The 26,516-nt window shown below is 40.6% G+C and overlaps 1 protein-coding gene across 6 annotated transcripts in view; it reads left to right on the top strand.

Annotated features, from left to right (window-relative positions):
* Positions 1 to 26,516, top strand: part of CLEC16A (C-type lectin domain containing 16A) — a 147,756-nt gene that overhangs the window by 56,817 nt on the left and 64,423 nt on the right. For all 6 annotated transcript variants that reach the window (XM_072120713.1, XM_072120717.1, XM_072120715.1 and 3 more), the window contains exons 17-18: positions 1,285 to 1,413; positions 15,297 to 15,417. In XM_072120713.1, the coding sequence (XP_071976814.1) occupies positions 1,285 to 1,413; positions 15,297 to 15,417 (250 nt within the window). The remainder of the gene's footprint in view (positions 1 to 1,284; positions 1,414 to 15,296; positions 15,418 to 26,516) is intronic.

Genomic DNA, 26,516 nt, shown 5'->3' with positions numbered 1-26,516 from the left:
GGGATAGGGGAAATTCTTTCTAATGACCGATTATGAAAATATATTTTTAGTTTAGGGGGTTAATTTGCCTGAACGGTTCTCTTTTAACCCTGAAGGTAGATGTAGCTTCACAGGCCTCCCATGCCCATCACTGAGGGGCTCTGGAAACCTCTCCAGAGTCCTTCAGGCTCATTAACATAATTGTAAAAGTTGAAGTAGGCCATGTACAACAAGAACATTACCACAGTCACAGTGCCTGGATCTAAGAGTAAGTCTCCCTGGTTTATCATGCTTGATTTTGATAGTAGATTTCCTTTAAGTGCTGAGGCCTACAGTATGCATACATTATAGATGCAGGTTGTTTTGACTTGCATTACAGTTACATTTGTCACTGATGGTAATTTAGGGTCCTTATGTTCAAGTATTGTACGTTCCCCTTCCAATCAAGTTGACATCTTGAAATGGGAACGCCATAGGTTTCTGACAGCTTGAAGAGGCTGCCTATAGAGGAAAAAAATTGGCTAATGCATACAAGACCAGCCACTCCATTCATTTAGGGTTACAATTTACTTGTGATGGTGTTTAGCAGGGGGAAGAATCCATACCTCTCCTCCCCTTCCACCTCCATTTAGGATCCAAAATCTCCCTCTATCCTACAGATTCTGCAGTGATGTTTGTTTCTAGTTGTTCTAGTCTGTAATTTTAACATGTTAAAGCAATGGTCCCCAGCCTATTTTTATCCGGGGACTGACTGCACCCAACATTTTTTTTTTCCAGGGACCTGGTCGGGTAACCCCCTTATCGTGGTCGCTTAAAAAAAAAATGTGTACCCAGCAAATATGCAATATCTAACTTGGCTGTTGGGGAATGCTGTGTTAAGCTACTTGGTGCTACCTTGTAGCTGCCACTAGAGAGAGCTCTGGAGCCTTCTGCATACAGTCTTGTTACAAAATAGGCGGCTATGCTTCCTCTAGTGGCACTAGAACTCGCTAGCTACCTACTTGACATTATAATATCTGTATCCGAAAAATCATGCTTATTACACACACAATTAAATTAAAAACTTGTTGATATTAACATTTACGAGCTACAAAAATAAATTACTCCTGAAGTTAATTTGCTTGCTCAAATTATAAAGATTTGACATATTTAATAGTTTTTGAAAATACAGTTTTCCTCTGTATTATGGATATGTTGTATATGGCTGCTTTGTGTTCTTGTCTCCTCATACACATGTAGCTACGTGGGATTTTCTCATTGTAGGATTATCTACATTTTATCTTAAATTTTTATTCATCTCTGTAGAGCAAGCCACTGAATGTTGAATACTTAATGATGGATGAATCCATATTGCTTCCCCCAACTGGAACTCCTCTTACTGGAATTGACTTTGTCAAGCGTCTACCATGTGGGGATGTGGAGCGAACACGAAGAGTAAGTTCTTTTTCATTAGCCATAAATGGGTTTAAAAATAATTTTTCCTTTAACATTGACCATTCACTAAAAAATGACCCAATATTTGACCACCGGTATGTTGTCAGGCATCTTGTGGGTGCAGAGCTCTGTGCACAAGTCAAGCTCTCCCTGCCTCAGAATGTCCACTGGGATTGATATCCATGCACATGCACAAGTAACCAGCTCTCCTGAAGCTTGGTGAGTGATGTCGATCACAGTAGAAGGATGTTCTGTAGCCGGGAGAGCTTGACTGTAGTGCTGCCTTCATGACTTGCATCTCACATCAAATATGTTTTTCTGGATGATGCTACCAAAATGTCCCGCCACCGGAGCCTGACCTAATGGCTTGTCTGCAGCTGAATTCCCCTTGTACCTGAGTGGCTGGCTTTAGTGCAGCAATAGTGCTTGACTTGTCATGGTCACTTGGTCCACGTGGAACAGGCCTCATCCATGACGGGCGAGTCGAGCGAGAGGATGCAAGAGGAGAAGGTGGCCGCAGTATGATGGAGGTTTCCCAGTTGGGAAACTCCGTGTATGTGTGTCATGGGGATCCCCGTGTAGATGGTAGAGGGGAGGCCCATAATGTTAATGGCAGCCAGGGATCGCACATGGAGAAACGATTTAGAACATTAGCTTAAAGTTCCCTTATTCCAAAACTTCAGCCCAGCAACGATAACTGGCTGAGATATTGTCTGATCTACCAAGGTCTGAGGTAGCTGGTTGGATGCAGTCTAGTAGGAGAAGCACACAGCCCAGATAGGGAACTTGGGGCTGGAGATGTTAGGAGCTGCTTTAGCAGCAATCTTAGCGCAGACCTTGTATAGGTGCAGGGCTGCAGCACGCCTTGAGGAGAGGGATTAACCTCAAGTGAGACAGCAGAAGGCTTTTGTCTGCAGGCTTTGTGTCCTCTCACATGGAGGTCTCCGATCTTTCTTGATCTTCAGCCTAAGGGAGTATATCAAATCTTCCCTCTGGGTGGAGTTACAGGCATCCACCAATTATGGACCTTGGGACAGAGCCGGATTGACAAAGAAAATAACATTTATCATTAATAAGTAAACTATACCTTCCCAAGTAGATGACATACAGATGCATTACCAGTTACTGCTGACAGGTTCCCTTTAGTGGTAAATGTCAACATAAATTACATTTAAACTTATTTAGGATTTGTAACATTGTTCAATTTGTCAATCTTTGTGCTTAATTTATTATTATTATTCAATCCATCTAGTGTTACAAAAGCAACTTTGATGAAATATGATTTCAACAATATTTTTGTGAATACAGCTCTTGTACAGACTAATTTGCCTCCATGGTAACAGGCTGCAACCCATGTGTAATCTGAGATTGCTTATATTTGGATATAATAACGAAGAAGCTCCTTTTAGATGGTGATGGATAAATAATATAGAAAGATAATATGCAGCACCTAACCACCTCTATATTTTTCAGTGTCTTATTTAGATACATAATAATTCAGACTTTATCATGTTTTATCATGTTTATTTTCGCATTACGTATGTGGAACAAAACATCCGTAAATATTGTACGCCATCCTCCAATAGTGAATGATCAGATGTGAGCCATGGCTTCATGTGATCTATTAATGCAAGGGATATGCTTCCAGGAGTTCAGCCAGGACTAGATACTTCTCCAAAGATAACAGCTAAACATTATGTAACCTATATTTCCCGTTATTTGTATAGAGGGGATAATGTCTGGTATAGATAGAACATACACTAGATGAAAGAATCATCTGCTTGATCATCTGCTTGAAGTTCATAGTTTTGACCTAATATTGTCATTAGGTAACCTGGCTTTATGTTAGGCAAAATACTTCAATGTGGGCCTAATAAACCACTTATAGTATGTTGAACAGCGTCTGGATCATGTGTCTTTCATGAATCATTGTGGTGGAATCATCCAGAAAATCATCTTCGAAGTTAGACGTATAAAGTCATGGAGGTAATGAGTTTAAAATTGAAGTCAAGCTCTCCCTGCCTCTGAACACCTCATCTTATGTGATTGACATCATGAGCCGGGCTTCAGGAGATCTGGTCAATGATGTCCCTGGATGCAGAACCATCACTTACAGTGAAAGAGGCTTTCTAAGCGAGAGAAAGCTTGACTTCAGTTTTAAACTCTCCGCCTCCTTGACACCAATTTACGTCTCACTTCAAAGATGATTTTCTGGATGATGCCACCACACCTCTTTTCAATAAACACTGGAATAAAAGCAAAAACATGAAACACATTTTGCATGGTACATTATCAAGCTTATCAGTCACTATTCGGTTTCTGAGATGATAAATAAGAAGTTTCAACATAATGCAGTATGAAAATGAAAAAGCCCTGGGGAGAGAGTGCCACTAAACCCATGTGACCCACTGCTTGCTTCATTGTAGGGAGGACATGTAGATGTCCTTTAAGGGGTTAACACCCACTGTGGGTATTAGCTGCATAATGCATCTAACACCCACTGTCTATGGAGCATGCTCAGCCCTTGAACCCACTCCATACATTCTAATATGTACAGATCACATGTAAAAAGAGTAAAAAGATCAAACCGCAAAACTCTAACCCAGTGATGGCGAACCTTTTAGCGGCTGAGTGCCCAAACTGGTACCCAAACCCCCGCTTATTTATCGTGAGGTGCCAACCAAAAATTAAAGCAGTAACTTATTGCTCCCTGTTCCTCAACAACTTTTGATCATATTGGCCTCCTGAGGACAAGATGGAAAAGCTGCATCATTTTAGCATCTTTCCAGTGTCCCTTTGTACTCAGAAAATCGTGGGGCCAGCAGGAGGTCCTCCAAAGATAATTCAGCCCTGTCCACTCATTAATTATCACTTTAATATATGAACTGCAGGAAGATTATTTGAGTTCTGTCTGGTGTGTTGGGGTGATGCCCCGAGTGCCCACAAAAAGGGCTCTGAGTGCCGCCTTTGGCACCAGTGCCATAGGTTTGCCACCACTGCTCTAACCTCTTCTATGTTTTTATGTTTCTCTTGAGATGCAAAGCTTAAAGGGAATGTTCCAAGATTTATTGTATTACCCTATACACAGGATAGAGGACAATGATCAGATTTAAGGAGGACTGAGCCTAACCTCCATTGATTCAGAGAACAAGGCTCCTGTTCTCACTAGTTTATGGAGCTGTAGGTCGAGCATCTGCCCTGCTGCTCCATTTCATACTATGGAAGCATCAGCCGTCCATTCTCAGAGAGGGCCGGAGATGGCGCTGTGTTCATTAACTTCCGGGGCTCCCATAGAATTGAGTGGAGTGTCAGGACGCATACGCCACCTCATCCATTATTGAGACCCTAGTTCTTGTGAACTGTGGGGGTCCAGTGGGTGTCTGACTGCCTGCACCCTACTACACAATAAGCAGATTTGTATCCCCTACCCCGTGCACAGTATCAGGGCAGGGTGCACCTTCCCCTAGCAGCATCCCAATGTCAAATTGTTGATAAATATTTAGGGATAACAACAAAGAAGCCCCTTAATACATTCCAGGAGAGCGGACGGGACCATGTTCCATGTGACACTTGGTCCTTGACCTCTTTTCTGTGTCACTGTATACTCCATACCAGTATGGTATTTAGTGCATTTACAATATAGAATTATTTTGCATACACATAAGCTATGTCACACGCAGTTATTTATGTGCATATTATGTTAATGTATACTGATATATGTATTGTCCATCTTCCTTTTTAGTAGCCTCTCTGTAGTTTTCGATTTTTTTTTCGATGTGGCATCCAAGGAGCGTTCCTTGCTGGAAAATGCTTGACCTTTCTAGGAAAACACATCTGAATGACTGCATTATTGCCAGTTATTCTTTTCTCTCTGACACGAGCGGCTCCCTCCCTGCTGCAGGCAGATGATTTCCTAGAATCCTTTTGTACACACGGGGTTTGACATTGCGTTAGAGATCATTATTTTTTTTTCTTTTGCTTCTCTGGAATGTAGTATGGATAGAGACAATGGGGCATATTTATCAGGGCCTCTGCACCACGTCAGTAGCGTAGAAGCCCTGAAATAAACACAAATGCTAGCTTATTGCTTGCACTTGCGATTATTTAGCCCAGTCTGCCACGTTCACGCCAGAGGGGCATGAAGGGGGGGGGCATGGCCGGCCATGTGGAGGGCGCGGCCGTTTGGGAGTCGGCCGACACCGGGCGTTACTGTCCCAGCGCACTCACTGCAGCCGGCGACTTTTCACATGCGATAAGCCACCGGCTGGGTTTATTTATACACCAGGCAGGGCCTAGCATAGAAATAAATGCTGCGCAGCACCCTGACGGATACCTCAAGAGGATTCAGCCTCTTGATGTATCGCGCTGCGAAAAAGCAGTGGCAGAGCTATCATACACTGGCGCCGTATGATAAATATCCCCCAATGTGATCCATTGGTTCATAGTAAGACTAATCCCAGGAAATGGACTGGGTTCAGATATCCCGAAAATGGATGAGCCTCTGTAACAAAATAGAAAAGCATTACACTAGGGTGTGTGACCTTTGTTTGTTCCTAAATCTAAGATGTGTATTTGGGAGGTTTTTTTTATAACGAACGAGATAATTTACTTAGAGGGATTTGCCCATGAAAGAAAGTTCTCAAATTTGAATCCTCTAGTGATGTTTACACAATAAAGATAATTTTTGACCACCTTACTTTACAATTTTACTCAGGTTTTTTTTGTTGTTTTAGCTACTATCACCCAGTGATGATCAGTGTAAGATTCCAGAGTGTGGGCAGGGAATCTCTAAGCAGACACTTCATGATTCCTTTGTGTTATGAGATGCTGTGTGCTGACAATGTGCATAGATTATCAGGGTACAGGTTTATCTACACTTTTATTTAGCTTCTAAATATTCTACTAGTATTTGACACATAGAAAAAGAGAGATGAGATAGATCAGATATGAGATCCATGAGATGGATATAAAACACTATGACATTCTCGGCTCTGCTAACTCGCCAGTAACACACACAGAGGTAGCTCTGCTATATGCCGCCCTCCACCTACCCTGGATATAGACATTATATGTCTAGCTTGTACAGCAAGTCTCTGCACACTGATGCTTGCTGGCAGGAAATGCCTGTGTCTGAGCTGGTCTTGTAATGCAGGGGGAGCGGCAGGAGGCAGAAAGCACTGCAGTGTGCAGACAAGAGAAGCTATTCATGAAAGGAATCCAGCTATAGTTAGAAGATTCACAGTCAAATCCAGGAACAACCAAATTGTGTACAGCAGGACTGATAGACCAGTTGAAATTTATCTGTGAAATGCTATAACAAAATAACATATTCTCTAATACACAAACTATATTTAAGATTCTTGTCTTTGTGGGAATACCCCTTTAAGACTTGCTTCCTGTATATACACTGCTCAAAAAAATAAGGGAACACTCAAATGACACATGCTAGATCTGAATGAATGAAATATTCTCATTGAATACTTTTTGTTCTGTACAAAGCTGAATATGCTGACAGCAAAATCACAAAAAAATCATCAATGGAAATCTAATTTATTAGAGGCCCGGATTGGAGTCGCCCACAAAACTAAAGTGTAAAAACTCACTAGAGGATGATCCAACTTTTATGTAATGTCCGTCATACAAGACATAATGAGGCTCCGTATTGTGTGTGGCCTCCACGTGCCTGTATGACCTCCTTACAACGCCTCTGCAGCCCACACTAGTGGGTCAGGTAGTGCAGCTCATCCAGGATGACACATCAGTGTGAGCTGTGGCAAGAAGGTTTGCGGTGTCTGTCAGCGTAGTGTCCAGAGGCTGGAGGTGCTTGAAAATATGTAGGGGACCTAGCACAACCAAAACTGTATACAATATCTATCGGCACATATATAGCAATATATGAACTAGAAAGAAAGAAGAGGAATGTGCCGTATGACAATACAAGAGTAAACCTTTATTCAAATACAAAACAAATCTCCCGGCATAGGGATGATAGAAAGCATAAAAACATTTAAAAATGTACCAAGTACATATCAAACCATATAGTTGGTACTGCCAGGTAAGGCAGTCCAACAAACCATTTCCTCCACCGACAAAAAGGAGGTATAGGAACCACCCTTGATGGTATATAAGTCAAACAAATAATATCTAAGTAGGCACACAATACAAGCTCTAATATAGATAATACAGTAGTAGAAATATAACAATGGTCTGAAAAGCAATGTGCTATCCATATTGTATCTAGAGGTAAGTCAGAGAGAGCGTATATATGAAGTGTCCATACATTACAAGTCAGTAAGACAGGTCAGGAGGCTGTGTGGGACAAAGTCCCATGCTGTCCACAGTCAGGGTGGTTCGGTTGGTGGATTGGAAAGGGAGGGCTCCCCACGCGTTCCGTCCCCAAATGGAGACTTCCTCAGGGGTTGAAGCTTCCTCAGGGGTTGAAAGGCTGGAGGTGCTACCAGGAGACAGGGCAGTATACCAGGAGATGTGGAAGCGGGCAACAACCCAGCAGCAGGACCATTACCTCAGTCTTTGTGCAAGGATAAACAGGAGGAGCTCTGCCAGAGCCCTGCAAACTGACCTCCAGCAGCCACAAATGTGCACGAGTCTGCAAAAAATGGTTAGAAACCAACTCCATGAGGATGGTATGAGGCCCCGACATCAACAGATGGGGGTTTATACTCACAGCCCAACAAGACGTGCAGGACGCTTGGCATTTGCTAGAGAACACCAAGATTGGCTAATTCGCCACTGGTGCCCTGTGCTCTTCAAAGTTGAAAGCAGGTTCACACTGAACACATGTGACAGCGCCTGGAGATGCCAAGGCATTTTTTGGAGGGCCGCACAGCCCCCACTACCATTAGGAACCAAGATGAGATCCTCAGATCCCTTGTCAGACCCTATGCTGGTGCGGTTGCCCTGGGTTCTACCTAATGCAGGACAATGCTAGACCTCATGTGGCTGGAGTGTGTCAGCAGTTCCTGCAAGGTGAAGGCATTGAAGCTATGAACTGGCCCGCTCATTCCCCAGACCTAACTTGGCAGATCTGGGACATCATGTCCCCAATCTCAAATTTGACCACAGACTGTCCAGGATTTGGTGGATGCTTTAGTGCAGATCTGGGAGTAGATCTCGGGAAACCATCTGCAACCTCATCAGGAGCTTGCCAAGACATTGTAGGAAGGTCATACAGGCACGAGGAGGCCTCACACAATACTGAGCCTCATTTTGCCTAGTTTTACGGACATTACATAAAAGTTGGATCAACATGTAGTGTGTTTCCCACTTAAATTTTATGGGTGACTACAAATCCACGTCTCCATAGTTTGATAAATTAGATTTCCATTGATGATTATTTTTTGTGATTTTGTTGTGAACACATTCAACTTTTACAGAACAAAGTATTCAATGAGAATATTTCATTCATTCAGATCTAGGATGTGTTATTTGAGTATTCCCTTTATTTTTTGAGCAGTGTATGATGCCCAAGGCGCCAGTGTCCGTGCTCATCTTCTTCTTGTTTTTTATGAATTCATTAGTTCATGTAGTCAATTGGTTAAGACTGTCTCCTTGAGTCTTATTTTTACATATTGGATGCAGTCCCCCAGGAAGCTACTTTTACGTTGTTGGTGCAATGTAATATGTTATAAGAAGGTTAATAAACAGATGTCCAAGTTACAATAACGTCAGCCAAACCCACAAGCCTGCAGTAGGTCTGACACTTGGCGCCAATACAACGGCCACCAATGTCGCAGTTGACTCTTATGTTACCGTACTTATTTTAGCTGTCTGTAGAGGATTCCTGGCTTTGGTTTGCTTGCCATTGCTGAGAAACTTTTAGAAACTTGAAATTATTAAAAGCGTTTTAAAATTTACCTAATATACCATTCAACAAAGTACCGTATTTTTCGGACTATGAGGCGCACAAAAGATCCTATGATTTTCTCAGAAATCAAAGGTGCACCTTTTTATTCCAGTGCGCCTTATATATACTTACAGACAACAGCTGTCTTGAGCTGTGCACAGGTCTGCCACCTGCTGGTCATTCATCCTTCTAATCCAGTGCGCCTTATATGAACCTAGATGTGTTGGCAGGCATTTATTGATGGTGCGCCTTATAGTCTGAAAAATATGGTATGTACAAATCTAAAGTACATTGTGAACCTATCTGTGTCCTATGTGTCCCATACACTGCAGAAAGTTGAGGAGAGTAAAGAGATGGTAAAGAAGGACAGCACTTGTGTAGAAAAGGACACTTGCTTACATCAAGGGTTATCTGCTTGCAGTGTATTGTAGAGAAATTTACTTTGATTTCAAATATAGTTTTAATACTTGTGTCTATTCTGTCATTTACAAGATACATTTATTATAATTAGTATGCTAATGAGGCAGTTGGTGCCTGAGTTCTATTCCTGCTTTAACCCCTACTATCTAGATCCATTGCCTCCCAATGCTTCTCACAAGATCTCTGATGAAGAGGGTAGTGGTCCATGCAGGAATAGCAGTGTTCCAGGCACTGAGGAGACCCCTTGAGCGCACCAACTCCACCATGCAGATCCAAATCTGTATATCAGGGGAACGGCTTAATGAACAGAGATTCTAAATAGGTGTTAGGAATCAGTGCATTTCTCAGCGACGTGCTGCAAGCAGATTATAATGCTTGGTGGCTGGACTCCCTTAAGGACTGAATGTTTTCATCATACATGGACATGGCCTGCAGATGTTAAGCAAGAGATATTAGAAGCCATAATAATTATTCCTATATTTATATTGCGCACACAGAGTTTACCAAATTGGTCCCTGTCCCCATGGGGTTCATAATCTAATCAACCTACCAGTATGTTTTGAAATGTGGGAGGAAACCTACAAAAAACACAGTTTTGAAATGTGGGAGGAAACCTACAAAAAACACAGAGAGAAACATACAACTCTTTGCAGATGTTGACTTGGATGGGACATGAACCCAAGACCCTTGCGCTGAAAGGCTGTAGTGCTAACCACTGAGCCACCAGTGGACAGAATGCTAAAAATGAACAAACCTTTAACAAAACATGTTCCAAATATGTACAGCTTCAATTTCCGTGTAAATTATAGAATTTCTTATTTTGGCTCTTGGTTTTTATACTTAACAGTTGTACTTTAAGCTTGTATTCATGAATACCATCATAAGCTCCTGGCAGGGCGATTGTTCATGGACAGATAGAGATCACATGACCCTCCATCTGCAGCCATTATATGGACAGGAATGTCTGACTGACGAGGTAAAAGACAGGAGGGTTCACTATACATATCAAGAAAGCAGAGCAGAACTATTAATAGATGTATATTGGTAAACTAACTACAGGCGGTCCCCTACTTAAGAACACCCGACTTACAGACCACCCCTAGTTACAAACGGACCTCTGGATATTGGTACTTTAGTCCTAGGCTACAATGATCAGCTGTAACAGTTATCACAGGTGTCTGTAATGAAGCTTTATTGTTAATCCTGGTTCTTATGACTATCCAACATTTTTAAAATCCAGTTGTCACAGAGACCAAAAAAGTTCTTGCTGGGATTACAATGATAAAATATACAGTTCCAACTTACATACAAATTCAACTTAAGAACAAACCTACAGAACCTATCTTGTACGTAACCTGGGGACTGCCTGTAATATCCTGTATAACCCCCCCCCCCCACCTCCTCTACAAAGTACAAAAAAACATGACCTAAATTTGTATCTAAGTTTTGTTATGAGCTCTATGGCTCCTCTTTATGGCTCCTCTTTGGCTCCTCTTTGATCATGATATCATTTACCAAAAAAGTTAGAAAATTGCAAAACAACCACCAAAGTGACAATCAAGCTTTGTATCATTCAGAGATTTACGTAAAGTAGAGGGAGATATGTGCGGACCTCCTTTCCTGTATTATTGTAGATAATCTAAAGCATTGGCTGCAAAGGTGCAAAGTGAAAATCTGGTTTTATCTGAATATTTTCTTTTTGTTGGGTTCCTGGAAACCCCTCCCTCGTACTGTATATACCGTAGGAAGGTCACTTACTTTAAGAGAGCCGCTGCTTTATGCAGAAAAGGTTATGCTGTGGTTTCCGTTTGACAACTTTCTCTTTCATTACATGTAAAATCAGTAACACATGTTCAGCGTCGAGAAGGAAAAAGAACAGAATTTCTTTTTTTTTTAATGGACTAACCTGTGCGGTAGACAGGTTTAGAAGCACACAACATGTGTAGTCTTGGGATGTATTCGCACGTTTAGGTTTTTGGTGCAGTTTTTGCAGTTGCAAGCTCGCATGGACACCGCAATGGCAGGTATATCAAATGTTGACCAGTTAACCATTTAGCTCAACAAAGACTATAGTAACTAAGTGGTTAGACAGATCAACAGAGCTCTCTAACCTTAAAGGGGTGTTCCCATTTCAGCAAATTAATGATTTTGTTTGTTTTATAAAAAGTTATACAACTTTTCAATACACTTTCTGTATCAATTCCTCATGGTTTTCTAGATCTCCGCTTGCTGTTCTTCTATAGAAAGCTTCTATGCTTGCGTCCAGTGGACAGAAATCTGGTCACACAGGTGCAGGGCTCGTTATATCACACAGCTCTGATTACTCTCTATGATACTAACGAGCTGTGCACCTGTGTGACCAGGGTCAGATTTCTTTTCCCTGGAAGTAAACTTGGAAACTTTCTATAGAATGACAGCAAGCAGAGATCTAGAAAACCTTAAGGAACGGATACAGAAAGTATATTGGAAATTTGTTTAACTTTTTATAATAAAAACAACATTTAATTTACTGAAATGAGAATACCCCTTTAACTTCCAAACTATAATGTTACTTAGGCCTCATGCACACGACAATATGCATTTTGTGGGGGGGCAAAAACTTGCCTTGTGTCAATTGCATGTAACCCATGTGCTGTGTCTGCAAAAATATGGTGGGCTGACACCCATGTAACCTGGTCAACTGGGCAACCCACCACAAAAAAATGGGCCGCGTAAGGTGAACAACACCATAGGTAGCCCATTAATGTTATTTTTTTAAACTCTCATAGGCTTCTATAGAGAGACCGTACTGCAAAAACATCACACAGAAAATGTTCTCTTTTTTTTCAGACACACAAAAAAAAAAATTGGTGCATTTTTTACCCTTCTAACAAATATTGTGGAATACATTGTATAGGCCATTAAAAATTGGACTCGCCCTACAGAAAACAAGCCCTCATATAGAATGCAGACTGAAAAAAATGGCTTTTGGGGGATGGGGATAAAGGGAAAAAACTAGCTGTCGCAGGGACGGGTTAAAATCCACACTCCACAATAAGCTTCTTTAATTCTTCACATCTCGCTGTCTGTTTTGCGAATAAGTCCTTGTTCCTATTTTTTCAAGGCTTCCTGTAAACTTCATATTACCTCACTGATTCAGTGTTGGGAAGCGGCTTAAATTGCTTACTCAGATCAAGTTATAGACCATGAATCCAGTCACTTTGTTCCAGAAGATTAAACATATTTTAATTTATTCTGTGTTTTACCGTAAAGCGCTTTTCAATGACACGCAAAATTGAATCTGAAAAACAGGGAAAACAAATCCTGGTGTTTCTGGAAGTCGTAGAAAATCGACAGTTCCAGAAAATGTGGCTAATTTTTACTTCTGTCAAAGCACAATTGGCTGCTATTGAATTAACTAAGACCAGGGGCTGTTAGTGAGGAGTTATCTCATTGTCTTTTCCGATACAAAGCACTTGGTAGGATTGTGTGTAATGTATCGCCGTACCAGGACTATACACAGAACTGCTCTAAAAATACAGGAAATATCATCTCGGTTAATGCATTCATTGTTTTGGTAAAATATTTGTGACCTTTTTCTTTTTTTTTCTTTTTTTTTTTTTTTCTTTTCATGTATTTATTTATCGAATTATACTTAAGAGGATAAAGAGGACCAACCACTTGCATCATATTAGTCATTATTATGACTGGTTTCTCGTACGTCCGTTTTCATCTTCCCCATGCTGCTAGTGGTGAATATAACTAGGTCCATTTTTTTGGGGCTTTCAGTTACACTTACCTTTTTAAAGGGATTTTCCCACGGCGCTCGTCAATTTCAATCGGCTCCGTTGAGATGTATGGAGTAGAATGGTCATGCGCGGCCGTCTGCTTCATTACTCTTTCGGAGCGACGAGGGGGGGCTGACTGAGGTAACTGGGACCCCATCAGACCCCTTGTTTTCGTGATCGCTGGGGGGTCTCATTTCTGAAATCCCCACCGATTTGCAAATTAGGCCCTATCCTGCGGCCCTATCCAATGGATCTTATCCATTTTAGAAGCAACAAAAAAAAAAGCCAAAGACTGCGCTATTTTTTTCCCCATGGGTAATAACTGAATGTGTAACAGAACCTTCTGAACACAGGTATGACCTTGGCCTAATAAATGTGTTGCATCCATTGTATCAGGAAATACATGTCCGCTCGTTGCTGACCTATCTGAAGGAAACCTGTCTCCTCAATTTTCTCCCTTTTTATCATATTTCTACCTTTGGAAAGCCAGCCTTTTTTAAAAGCTGTCACAGCTCAATGTTCTGTAAATCGGGACCTAAATATTTCCTGTTGGTATGCAAATGAGCAGAGATGTGGCAGAGCCACACTTTGGATAACCAGTCCAGTATATTTATCTAGCTAGTGGTCTGATCAGACCCTCCAGCCTCTGCACAGAGCCGTCCATTCGCTCCTCCTCAGCGCGAACTTGCACTCCGCGACTCTCTGTTGCGCGCAAACTCCCCACTCTGAACCTTTTACACAGAGATTCATCAACCTGCCTCGTTTCTCAAGTCATTTCCACCTCCAATGCTGTGCGTCACGTTTATTGAAAGTTTTAGGCCATTTTTGGTCCATTTTCCAATTGGGCGTGTCCTACCCCAACGAAAATTCTGATGCAAACTAGACCAGCAAATAGCTGGTCTAACTCCACAGCTCTAACCTACTCCAGATTTACACTTCATATTTAGCTGGCGAAAATATGTGGAACCTAACTCTGCACCAACATTTTTTTTATACATCTCCCTCAGTGTTTCCTGTGACGTCAGCTCGCAGGGGTTGCTGCAGAGTTACAGCTGTGGAGGAGATGCACATGCGCAGGATTTTGCGAGAGTAGGAGATGCGGCAGTGGGTGGGTCCGGATGGTACAAGAAAAGTCCAAGGCGTAAACCTTGTTTAGCCACAGAGCTAATTTAAATAATTGGCTGGGGAATGGAAAGGGTTTAAAGGGGTATTCTCATCTGGGAATTTACATTCAATTTAATTAATCTGCCATATATAAACATTTCTTCAATTAGATGTTATTAAATTATTTTCACGCAGGAACAGTTTTTTTAATTGCATCCAATTAAAGAAATGGTTACATATAGCAAATGAATTAAATGAAATGTGCAGTTGGGATTTCTTCTTAAGCTCTTATTTTTGCCAATCAGACCACTGGAGGTCATGTTACGTATGTTGTCCCGATCCCAATTTTTTTCTTCTTCTTGGGCATAGTTTCACAACTTTGTTCTTTTGTTTTGTAATCCAGAAAGCTTGGGCAATAGCCACAATAAAATAATTTAAAAAATCATCTAACCATCCGTAGTTTGTGGCCTGTGTCATTGACGTGTGAAGCCTGCGTACATGCCAATGACAGTAGAAACTGCCCAAGCTGCAAATACGGGCAGGAACACAAACTTTTAGGGGTCTTTTAGAAAAAAAAATTTTTTGGAGCCCAGTTAATACAACAAGCGATATTAGATATTAATTGCTGTAATAAAATACTTGTCTCTAAGAAAAATAATTCCATTGCTTTGGTCAAAAAATGTTCTTGGATATTAATGTGCTATCATTTATTTATTTTTTACTTTAAGGCGATTAGAGTCTTCTTCATGTTAAGGGCGCTGTCCCTACAGTTGCGGAAAGAGCCAGAGACTCAGCTTCCTCTGACCCGGGAGGAGGATCTGATAAAGACAGATGATGTCCTTGATCTCAGTAAGTACCAATAATTCTGTCGGGGATGATGGGATTTTGGAGAGGAAGCAGTCAGGAAATGAATTAGAAGGCTAGTAGTTGGACTTAAAGGAAATCTACCATAAAAAAACAAGCATGCTCATAGATCCAGGCAGCGGTGACAGTGGCAATGTTCAAGCTCATTTGCATAATTTTAAACATTGATTTTAGAAGGAAGGAGGCCGTGGGTAACAAATATAAGAAGACTACCACAGTCATGGTGCCTGGATCTAAGTGCCCCTGGTTTATCCATGTGAGATTTCGATGGTAGATTTCTGTTAGGATTGTTTTCCCTGGAGGAAAAAATTTAAATATAGGTTAAAAACTAAAAAGGAGGTTCTTGCCTCACTCATCAATTTCTATTATTGTAGCCTTGTCCTGGTCTATTCTGGTCTCTCCTTCTTGGTCACTTCTTGACTCGCAGAGAATGCATGTTCAGCCTGAGGAGGTGGGTGATTGGCTAGACAGGCATTTCCAAGCTAGGACCTGGAAGTGGAGATCAGCAGCAAGGATCCAGGCAGTACCGGAACTGTAGAGGTGGGTCATCATTGATGTAGGCCTCATTGTTTTGGGTTTTAACTAATTCTGCAGCTGTTTTTTTGTTTTTTTTAAATGTTTACCTGCTAACAACCAATTTGTGGTTCCCAGATTTGTATTCATATAAATCATAATTTTTAAGATTTATGAAATGTCGTCTTCTTCCAATGCATGGAATGTTTTCCACTCAATTTTTAGATCAACAGTCTGAACACATTCTGAACACACTTGGACCAAAATCTGTGTAATTTTTAACATGGTTCGTGGGCAAGAGGCCTTAGTTGTGGTGAGAAACATAGGAGCCATGGAGCATGTGTGTCCACTAGATGTGTTCACCTAGGTGGACACAGAATAGCCCCTGTTTGTTTTTATTGAATAGCCATTCTAACATGGTTTGCGTTTCAAATTATGGATTTCACATTAAAACTATAGTTTGTGGTACATACCTGTAAAGATGGTTTCAGTATTACTCACAGTTAGTGAAAACTGAAGAGACTTTTTGGTACCAGCATAAAATAGCGAGGCAATGGCCGCAGATGACTTTGAAGCTTTTCTACAGAAATATAATGCCCTTGAGGGATTTAGTTCTTAAGAAATGCACGCGTGCTGTATGTAATGCTTGTGACTGCCTGTTTTACTTAATCTGTTTATAGATAACATTATCTCAGTATAAACTGAGATGTATACTTTTTGGGTAACTATTTGTTTACAAGCCATAGAGCAGAGATCACTGCTATATGTTTAGGCATCACAACCGAATAATTTGTTGTGAATGTCTCAAGTTCTGAGGTGTTTCAGGAGTTGACCTCCTGATGTTCATGGCCTTAGGGGTTGTCTGGTCACAATCGTATCGGGTAATGGCGGCATCAAGGGGGGGGGGGTGGCTGCCAGAAGCAGAGACGATTTATAGGGAATGGAGCCAGAAGCAGAAAGCCAAAATACTACACATCTGCTCCAAATCAAATGGATGGGAGCACAGTTGCGGGAGCACCCATGCATAAAGGCAACATGTAACAGGTTTTTGATGACCTATAGGAAACATCCATCAGTAGAAAAACACCCAGGAGATTTCCTGCACACAACTTTTTCCTCATCGGTTACATTTTGGAAAGTACCCTTAATTTTAACTGTCTTCCCCATTTCACACCAGTTTTACTGAAAATTTAAAGAAAAGAAATGTATTGCACACAAGTAAAAGACCTTGTACAATTTTCTATATACTTTTTTTTATGTATATTTTTTTTTATACATAAATAATACAATAAAAGGAGACATTTCCATACTACTCTCTCCATGGTGCACTTTCCAGGTCACTCCTCCTGTACCCTCTCTCGCATTCCTTTCATTTGACATCCACACTGTCTCTGGCTTCTTCTTTCGGGTGTCCTCCTGCCTCACCCTATCTGTTCCTTGACCTTTTTGCTTCTTGGCTGCCTCACTTTCTATCCTGTGATATTCCAAAACTCATCAAGGGAGACTTTAAAGGGGTTGTCCACTTTAAGCACATTACAGTTAGTAATTGATATTGTTTGTGTTATGACACTTTTCCAATATCTTCTGTATCAATTTTTCATGGTTTTCTAGATCTCTTTTAGGAGCAAGGCTTGTTAGCATCAGCCGTTCACCTATGTGACATTACATGGCCAAGGACCAGTGTTTACCTACAGGAAGTACACAATGGAGCTTCCTGTTGCATGATCGCAGGAAGACGGCAAGCAGGGATCTAGAAAACTAGAATTGATAGACAGTATATTAGAAAATTTTATAACGTCATATTACACAAACAATATAAATTATTTGCTGGAATGTGCTTAAAGTGGACAGCCCCTTTAAGATTCTTATTAACATCCCTGTCTCCCCTTCTGCCTCTCAGCTCTTATCACTAACTAAACTCTGAATCTCCCAATCACCAGGAAGGAAACATCCTAGACTTGGTCTTTGTAAAGTCAGAGACTGAAGATAGTTGACAAAGTCTGCCTTTCTACTTTCTGACCATAGCCTTCTCTTGTTTACTGGAAATCGTTTTTCTGCTGTACAGAATATGGCCATTTTTTATCACACATAATGGAACCCATGTGCCATTAGTACTCGCCATCTTGCAAAAACTGTATGGTCATCACTGTCCACCATCTCCTCTCTCTTCTGTCCTAATTTGGCTGCTTACCATTAAAATCATGTTCTCAAAAGTGCCCTGGATGAGGTGGCACCGCTCTCAGACCGAGCCTTTCGACACAGATGTTGGCAACCTTGGCACATGCCCCGAACCCATTTGACAGTGTTTCAGGAGTAGAAAATTGTGTAGAAAATCGTGCACATCTGCAGACTTTCTCCGCTTCACATATATGTTAAGAATATCTACTCTCCACCTCGCTAAACCGCTCTATTTCACTAATCCAATATCCTCCGAATTTAAAGATTCCAAAAGACTCTTCCATACTCTTCCCTTATTACTTACACCAAAGGTTCAGCCACCTGTCACAGACCTAGATAAAATTGGCTGTATTTGCCAGGAAATTAATTTCTCAGTGCAACTTCAATAATCCCCTGCCCTCCAGTACCTCACCCTTTAAATCTCTTCTTTGAGCCAGTCGCAGAAGATGAAATGTCCAGGGTCTTTTCCTCTGCTTGCCCCGCTACCTGCATCAGTGACCCCATCCCATCACATATCGTACAGTCTACCTCCCTGAAATATTTCTAAAGTTTCCAATGTCTCCTCACTGCTAAAATCAAAGGTGACTATTCTCTCCTTATTCTACTGGATCTCTCTGCAGCATTTGATACCATGGACAACCAGCTCCTCCTCAGGATGCTTTGCTCCTTTGGCCTAAAGGACACTGTACTCTATTGGTTTTCTTCCTATCCCAATGACCACACTTTCAGTGTCTGCTTTTCTGGATCTCTCTCTCTGCTCCTTTTTGTCTCAATGTTGGGGTCCCCAATGGGCTCAGTTGTAGATCCTCCCCTCTTTTCCCCTCTGTACTATCTCCATTAGTAGATTTGGTTTCCAGGATCCTCTCTATGCTGATGACACCCAACTATATAATTCTGCACCTAACCTTCAGAACACTAGTAAATGTCTTTCTGCCATCTCTAACATCAAGTCCTCTCTCTTCTTGAAACAAAATCGTTCTAGGACTGAAGTTCTTGTCTTTCCACCATTTACTAACTTTCCATATGTCTGTAGGATCACTATAGCAATGAGGCAGCATGCTATCTGTCTTGGGGTTCTGCTGGACTCCAGCCTTTTCTTTTGCACTGTATATTCAGTCAGTTGCTCACTATTGCCGAATGCATCACAGAAACCTCACTAGAAACCGGCAATGTCTTACAATTGAAACCTTTAAAATGCTTATCGTCGACTCTCCGCTAGATTACTGTAACTCCCTACTAATCGGTCTTTCGTTCATTAAACTCTCCTCTCCAATTTGTCCTTAATGCAGCATCCAGGCTTGTCTTTCAGACCAAAATCTGTAGTCTGTGCCAGTCACTGCACTGATTGCCCATCTACTTCTGAATAAAGGAGTTTAAATTAATCAGCTGATCCACAAAGCTCTCCATAATGCTGCACCTCCCAACCTGTCCTCCTCCCTCATCTCTGGCTACCACCCATCCTGAGCTCTTCCATCTGCCAGTGATATTAGATTAATCTACAGCTTAATTCAAACCTCACTCATGTCTCCAGGACTTCTCCTGAGCTGCACCAATTCTCTGGAATGCCCTTCCCCAGCCTGTTAGAATAATACCAAACCTCCGAACTTTCCAAAATGCTCTTGAAACCCATCTCTTTAGTACGGCCTTTCACGTTACCTAACCACATGAAATGTCATCTCTCTCTTTACTAACCCAATCTTCCCATTGACTTTGGACTTTGTATATAAGATGGCGGCTGATGGATGTTTTAAGCAGTAGCATCTTTATTAGGTGACAGAGTAAAATCATTTCTTAAAGAATGACTGGACCATAATTCAAGCTCTTTTACCTCTTGTCACCCCCTTCATCCTCGTAGACTGTAAGCTCATGTGAGCAGGGCCCTCACTCTTTTGTTCCTTCTGACTGTTTGTACTCTGTACCACATAAAGAAACATTTTTAATAATAATAATTTTATTATTATTCTTCCTGGTTGCTTAGATTAGCAATTTGTGAGTTTTTTTTTTCCTATTGAAAAGTGTTGTCCTCTCACTTTTTCTTTCAGTAAATTTGTAGGGAATTTTTGCTCTGCCAGAGACATCCCGATTTCCTTCAGGATGACCCATAGATCCTCCAGGATAGTAGTAGGTTCAGGGGATTTCATCTGATTCCTTCTCCCTTTTCTAATGATTAAGAAAGATATTGGTGATGGCCACACCTTTTATGCTCAATAAACCACCTTCTAGATTTGTTCTGTAGCCATGGTCTTCAGTGATTCATAATAACAATCTTGCAGTACTGTCAAGGCTTCTTCATATCATATTGATTTTTTTAATAATCAATCTTTAATTGGATTTACCTAGTGGGGCCTGTCATTTCTTTGTTTGCCTCAGGATGTTCACTTGTGTTCTGTCACTCAATTTAGTTTGGACATTTTGCCATTGAACTCTTACCCTCCAACCCCCCCCCCCCCCTTCCCTACTGTCCACACATGGTGACAAGAAAAAATTTCTCCAGTTGGTTTTAATTTTTAATTGTAATTATTCCCCATCCATCTTCCCAACATATCACTTTTGTTGACCATCTGCTTTGTACAGTAGGGTAGGATTAATTCTATGTTACTTTACGGTATATTATTTTGCATGTTAACGTTGCAGAACCATGACAAAAATCATCACGTTATAAGAATGTGGACAATTTTGAATGTCCTCTCTGTTTTGCTACCAGATCGGTTTGGGTATACCAGGATCATAATCTGATGTATACATAGATGCAGTTGTGTAAATTAGGAGAGGTAAGTCCTAGTCAAACTATGCATATGCTGTGTGTGAATAGGGGGAATATTTGCCTCCATTACACTTTGGTAGTGTCTTATCTCATCAAGGATCTTGTATGTTGAAACCCAACATTCCCAAACATTCTTTCTCATTTGGCTATTGTTGGGGGAAAGGCAGAAAGATTTGATTCACACAAGTTGTTGATATGGTCCCATAATAGTCATTTAATGTATATACTTAATGTGCATGGTCAATTTTAACATGAAGTAAGTACCCGTGTGTGTGTGTGTGTGTTTGTTTTTTTGAATAAACACATTATGTAATGGAAAAATCTTAGCAATGAAAAAGCATTAAATACTTTTCCCATTGAGCGTCTTCTTGTTTCCTGTACCAGTAGAATTGTTGGACCTTGAAAGCCGCCTTTCGCCACTACTATTATCGAGAAACCTGCTGAAACATCTCGCCGTTTTACATATTAAGGGAAAGCGGCATAAGATAGTCCTGATCAATTTTAATTGATTACAGATAGCCAGTCAGGATCACTTAACAGAGTTTGTTCAGGCAGCTCCCTTATTAAGAATTTACTGGCAGCCTGTCTGTAGCTAACTCAATTTCATACAATATGGTATGCAGTTTACTGCAACAAATTCAATCAAGGAAATCAAATGATAGAAATCAGTATTTCTGTTGGAACAGCACATTCTAAATTTAGAAGACTTGATTAGATGGATGTATAAAAAAATAAATAGCATCTCCCAATTTTGAAAGAAACCTTTGGCAGGTCGACACCTATTCTCCTAGCACTGGGGAACCTACAACCATGTGCCCTGGAAATATTGAGGTGAGAATAATATTTCATTACTAGCACTTAATAATTATTATTATTGCCATAACAAGAGCCCCCTCCTTTCATTATACCCCAAAATTTAAATGAGCCTTTATACTTTCCGTATGTCTTTTTTTGGGGTCCGCCCATGTGGAGCCTCAGCACTTAGCCTTTGCAATATATGTTTGATTTGAGCTGTGCAAAATAAGTACAGATACCCCACTGGGGCACGCCATATATAGGCAGTTAGCACCCAGTTACCTATTGGGCAGCCACAGCTGAAGCTTCTTCTCAAATCCCGTTTTCCCATTCATCCATGGCATTGTACTGAGCTCCAGCATATGTAAAAGTGATGATGCTCCTGCCAGCGTAGTCCAAATGTATTGGCCCAGCCTCCCCTACTACTTGTGTCCAACATACACAAGTACATAAGAGACCTGAAATCAGCCTTAATGAAATAGGAGATTCTATATGGATTCCAAATCTGCCACATGTCTTAGCCTGTGTTGCACATTGGTTGGCTTGTTTGGCATATAAAAAGAGGGGAATGGCAAAGACGAATATTAATAAAATTAGAACAAAGTGGTGTTAGGTTGTGCTGATGTTTTCAAATGGAAAGTAAAAGTAAATGAAAGTGCATTCTTGTAGCTATGACATTGGACCTCTTGATCCTGTAGTAAAGTTCTTTGTCTTGACAGACATTGACCTTATTTGTTGGTCATTGTCCAATTCTGATAATTAACTAATATTATCTAGCCTTCTCAGCATAGAGGATACAAATGTACACGAAGGGGGAAGTATTATGTCCATCCCCCAGCCATAAATAACCTTGTATATGTACAGGAACTATTTCCATTTACACAGTATTGAAGCCATCAGTAATGCCTACACATTGTGTAGACAGTCATAGGGGGGAGTTTTTGTCTGTTTTTGGAAACCTACCTGAAGGGCAGCTATAATTGAGACACAGTATTTAGGCCCACAGTGACAAGATAACAATGATATTCGGCTTTAAATCTTTAAAGCTGAACTGTAAAGTAATAATGATTCTATCAAATTATTATATGTGATTCCCACTTTAAAAACAAGCAGTACGATGCCTACTTTGTGCCGCTCACCCTTTTCTTTCTTAAGTGTGCCGAGACTAATTTCTTTCTGTTTATGCCCTCAAGCTGAGGCCAATTAGCTTGCCCACAGATCCCATGATGCCTTGTGTTCTCTCTCAAAGTAAGTTAGCATTAAATCCATTTAGTTTCTCACAAGTATGATTCTCACACCCTGTGCCTGTGACGCAAAGGAGGCTTGGAAAATGGAAATTGCCTTTTATGACAGTAAGTTTTGGATACTTGTGTGCCTCAGAATCTTTATATGCTGATATCTTGCCATGTGGGCTTACTATAAACCTGGTCTTCCATCTTTTCCCTCAAGATGCCCCACACTCACGCATTCAAACTAAGGCTACATTTATATGAAGTTTGCCCGGCGGGCATACGTTCAATGAGATGGAGAGGAGGGGTGACCATAGCGATGCACGGCGCCATAAAACAGGGTTAGATAGGACACGTCCTATCTTTTCCCCACGTACGGAGTGGCCGCAAGCTTGCCGGACCTGGCGGTCATGTGAATGCAGCCTAATCGTGAGGATATCAGTATTAATATTTTGAAAGTTATTTAATTGGCCTCTGTTGCTGAGGGGCCATTTGTTTGCCTTTGACACAGTAACGGCAGGGAGGTGGATGGAGTTATTATGGGCTATTCTAGCTGCGAACTGAGAGATAAAGGCCACAACCTCTTGCTCACCTAATTGATGAATGTAAAGAGAATCTCAAACGCCATTGATTTTATGATAGAATCTCTGGTATTAGGGACAGATTGGTTTATTGCCCAAGCATCCTGGTCTGGGTTAGCGGAATTTCAGGGAGGAGGAGTGGCCTCCTAATTTTATGATATACCTCTATTTACCCTACCCTCATAATAGGGTAATTGTGAATGAAAGCAATTATGTGATATTGAGAACTACATCAACAATCTTTAGGTGATCTTTAGAGGTAAGAGACTAAGATCTATTGGAAACAAAGCTCAGGTTACACCTTCCTTAGGGTTTTTCCGTAAAACATTGTTTACCTTCCTTTTATTAAAAGCAAAAAAATGTGGAAAAACCGGATACAGTGGAGTGGAGCAGTTTGTGAGCTGATGCATCCAAGGAGGAAGCAGGATTTTAAAAGAACCTAATTCTTACCAGGAGTTTTTCATTCCTAGAAGTGTCTTTCTCTTACAATGAGGAACACAATGTCCTATGTATAACCGGACATCTCTGTTACATCTGTACATATATCAGTCATGTCCTTTTTCCTGTTGCAGAGATCTGGACATTTTGTGAAGTGTAATGAATAGACTTTACCAGAAAGGGTTATGTAATAGGAACTAAGCAATGTAGTGTCCATGTCATTTACAGTACATTGTGTAATCTATATATATATTTTTTTTTTAATTTTCTTAGTCATTTCTAGATTTTGTTTTAAGATGTCAGTGTTGAAGGAGTTTATAGCTTATAGTTGGTGAGTGTCCCCCACAATGATAAGAATAGAGTGCCCCTATTTGGCTGTCTTGCAGTTGCATTGTCGCTGCACCCATTCCTATGGGACTGATCATAGTGTTCAGCGCTTGGGCCATCACACGGTTTAGTTTATAGATTGTGTTTCTTTTTCTTTCTTTTGGCTGGCAGCCTAATGGGAAGATAAGTATCAAACAGAGAAGTGTTACTGTGTGACGCTCGTCTTATCGTGCCTCTCGCCATCAGGCATAGGAGAACACAGAGAAGATGTACTTTATATACAAAAAAGAAGTGGTGTGAAAAACAAGGACTTTTTCACGCATAGCAATACAGTTTGCCTTTGCGGGCAGCCAGAAGTTGAGATCGCCCAACCAAACAGTGTTTCCTGACCCTTGTAAAATGACCTTCTGGAGGTTATGATGCTAAATAAGCAATCTGAAAATGATGCAGTGTGTGTGTTACCACCAAAGGTATGGAAACGGCAGAAGTTATGGAGTAAAACAAACTACACCAACTGTATAGGGGTTAAAGAACATCATATTTTGGCTGATTCCAGAAGTGCCATGCTTGGATGAAGAATTTTCCCCATTTTCCAATATTGACCATGTTTGGTTAAGACCTTAAAAACTGTTTAAAGGGATTGTCCACCCTAAACAAATAATTGATATGGTTTGTGCAAGTATAAAGTTTAATGGAAAGTATATTGGACACTTGTATTAATTCCTCCCAGTTTTCTAGATCTCTGCTTGCTGTCCTGCTATAGAAACCTTCTATGAAAGAAACCTGCCCATGGTCATGTGATGTCACTCAGGTGCACGGCTCGTTAAAATACGCAGTTCTGACTACTCTCTGTGATACGAACGACTCGCGCACCTGTGTCACATGACCATGGACCGATTTCTATCTGCTAGTAATCATTAGGTAATTAATCATAGATGTTTTCTATAGAAGGACAGCAAGCGGATATCATGAAAATAGATTAAAGTATGCTGATATTTGTGTAAAGAAGTTATACAATTTTCCAATTATTTGCAGAAAGTGGGCAACCCCTTTAAGACAATTGATGGGAAGCAGAACCGTAAATATAAGTAGAGTATTCCGTTGTATCGGCAAGTGTTTGTGCACATGTGAAGGTTTGATTCCCTGGTTAAGATCTGGTCTTTGGTTATGTTTGAGAAGTGGAATGACTTCAAGTATAAGTGTATCTTGCTTCCGATAGCTCAGAAAGAATACTGTGGCATATCCAATTTTAATATATTCATGCCTTCTTGTAATTCCATTAAAAATGCAAAAGGACAGTAGTACAGGTAAGCGACCAATTCTCCCCCTTACTCATGGCTAAAATACACAACTATTTAAAAGCATTTACTGTAACCCCACCGGAAAATTATGTCACATCCCATGGATATATTCCCATCATTAGAAAACGTATGTATAGAAATACATAAAACATCACCTCCACATACAGATTACATTTATGCTGATCTTTATATACAGGCGGTCCCCTACTTAGAACACCCAACTTACAGATGACCCCTAGTTGTCTGGGTTTACAATTATAAAATATACAGTTCCAAATTGCTTACAAATTCAACTTAAGAACAAACCTACAGAACCTATCTTGAGGACTGCCTGTATGTTATAAAATTTACAAAAAACGATACTTGATAAACTCATTAAAAATCCCTTTTCTGTAAATATTTGGACTATTCTGTAAGGTTGATTTGCAGTGATTTTGAGCACCACTTTGTACACATCTGTGATAGGGTTGTCAGGGCGCAAAACACATTTTCACATGTAGTTTGGTAATTCCTTTTTGTAAATGTAACAGTTAAATATCTTATTCCACATGTGTCTCTTCTGCAGCCAAGAGACTCCCTATAGAAAATTTTGTTCATATGGTATTATAGACAACTGCAACATTGTAATCCTTATGTTCCACTTTTTCCTGCTTTACACAGTCTGTACATTTTGGTTTTAACTCGTAGATTTAGAAAATGTTTCTAAACCATCCCATCTGAGCTATGTTGGCTGGCTAGATCTCTAGATCTCTGCTTGCTGTCATTCTATTGAAAGCTTCTATGTTTACTACTAGTGGACAGAAATCTGACCATGGTCACACAGGTGCACGGCTCGTTAGTATCAGAGTAAATATAGACTCTTTCTATAGAATAATGGCAAGCAGAGATCTAGAAAACCATGAGGAATAGATGCCGAGAGTATATTTTCATGATACAAATGATAGCGTTAATTTTCTGA

The sequence above is a fragment of the Engystomops pustulosus genome, chromosome 8, assembly GCF_040894005.1.
Source record: "Engystomops pustulosus chromosome 8, aEngPut4.maternal, whole genome shotgun sequence".
Classification (NCBI taxonomy): Eukaryota; Metazoa; Chordata; class Amphibia; order Anura; family Leptodactylidae; genus Engystomops; species Engystomops pustulosus.
Note: the sequence above shows the minus strand (reverse complement) of the source record. Positions and strands in the feature narration are given on the sequence as shown.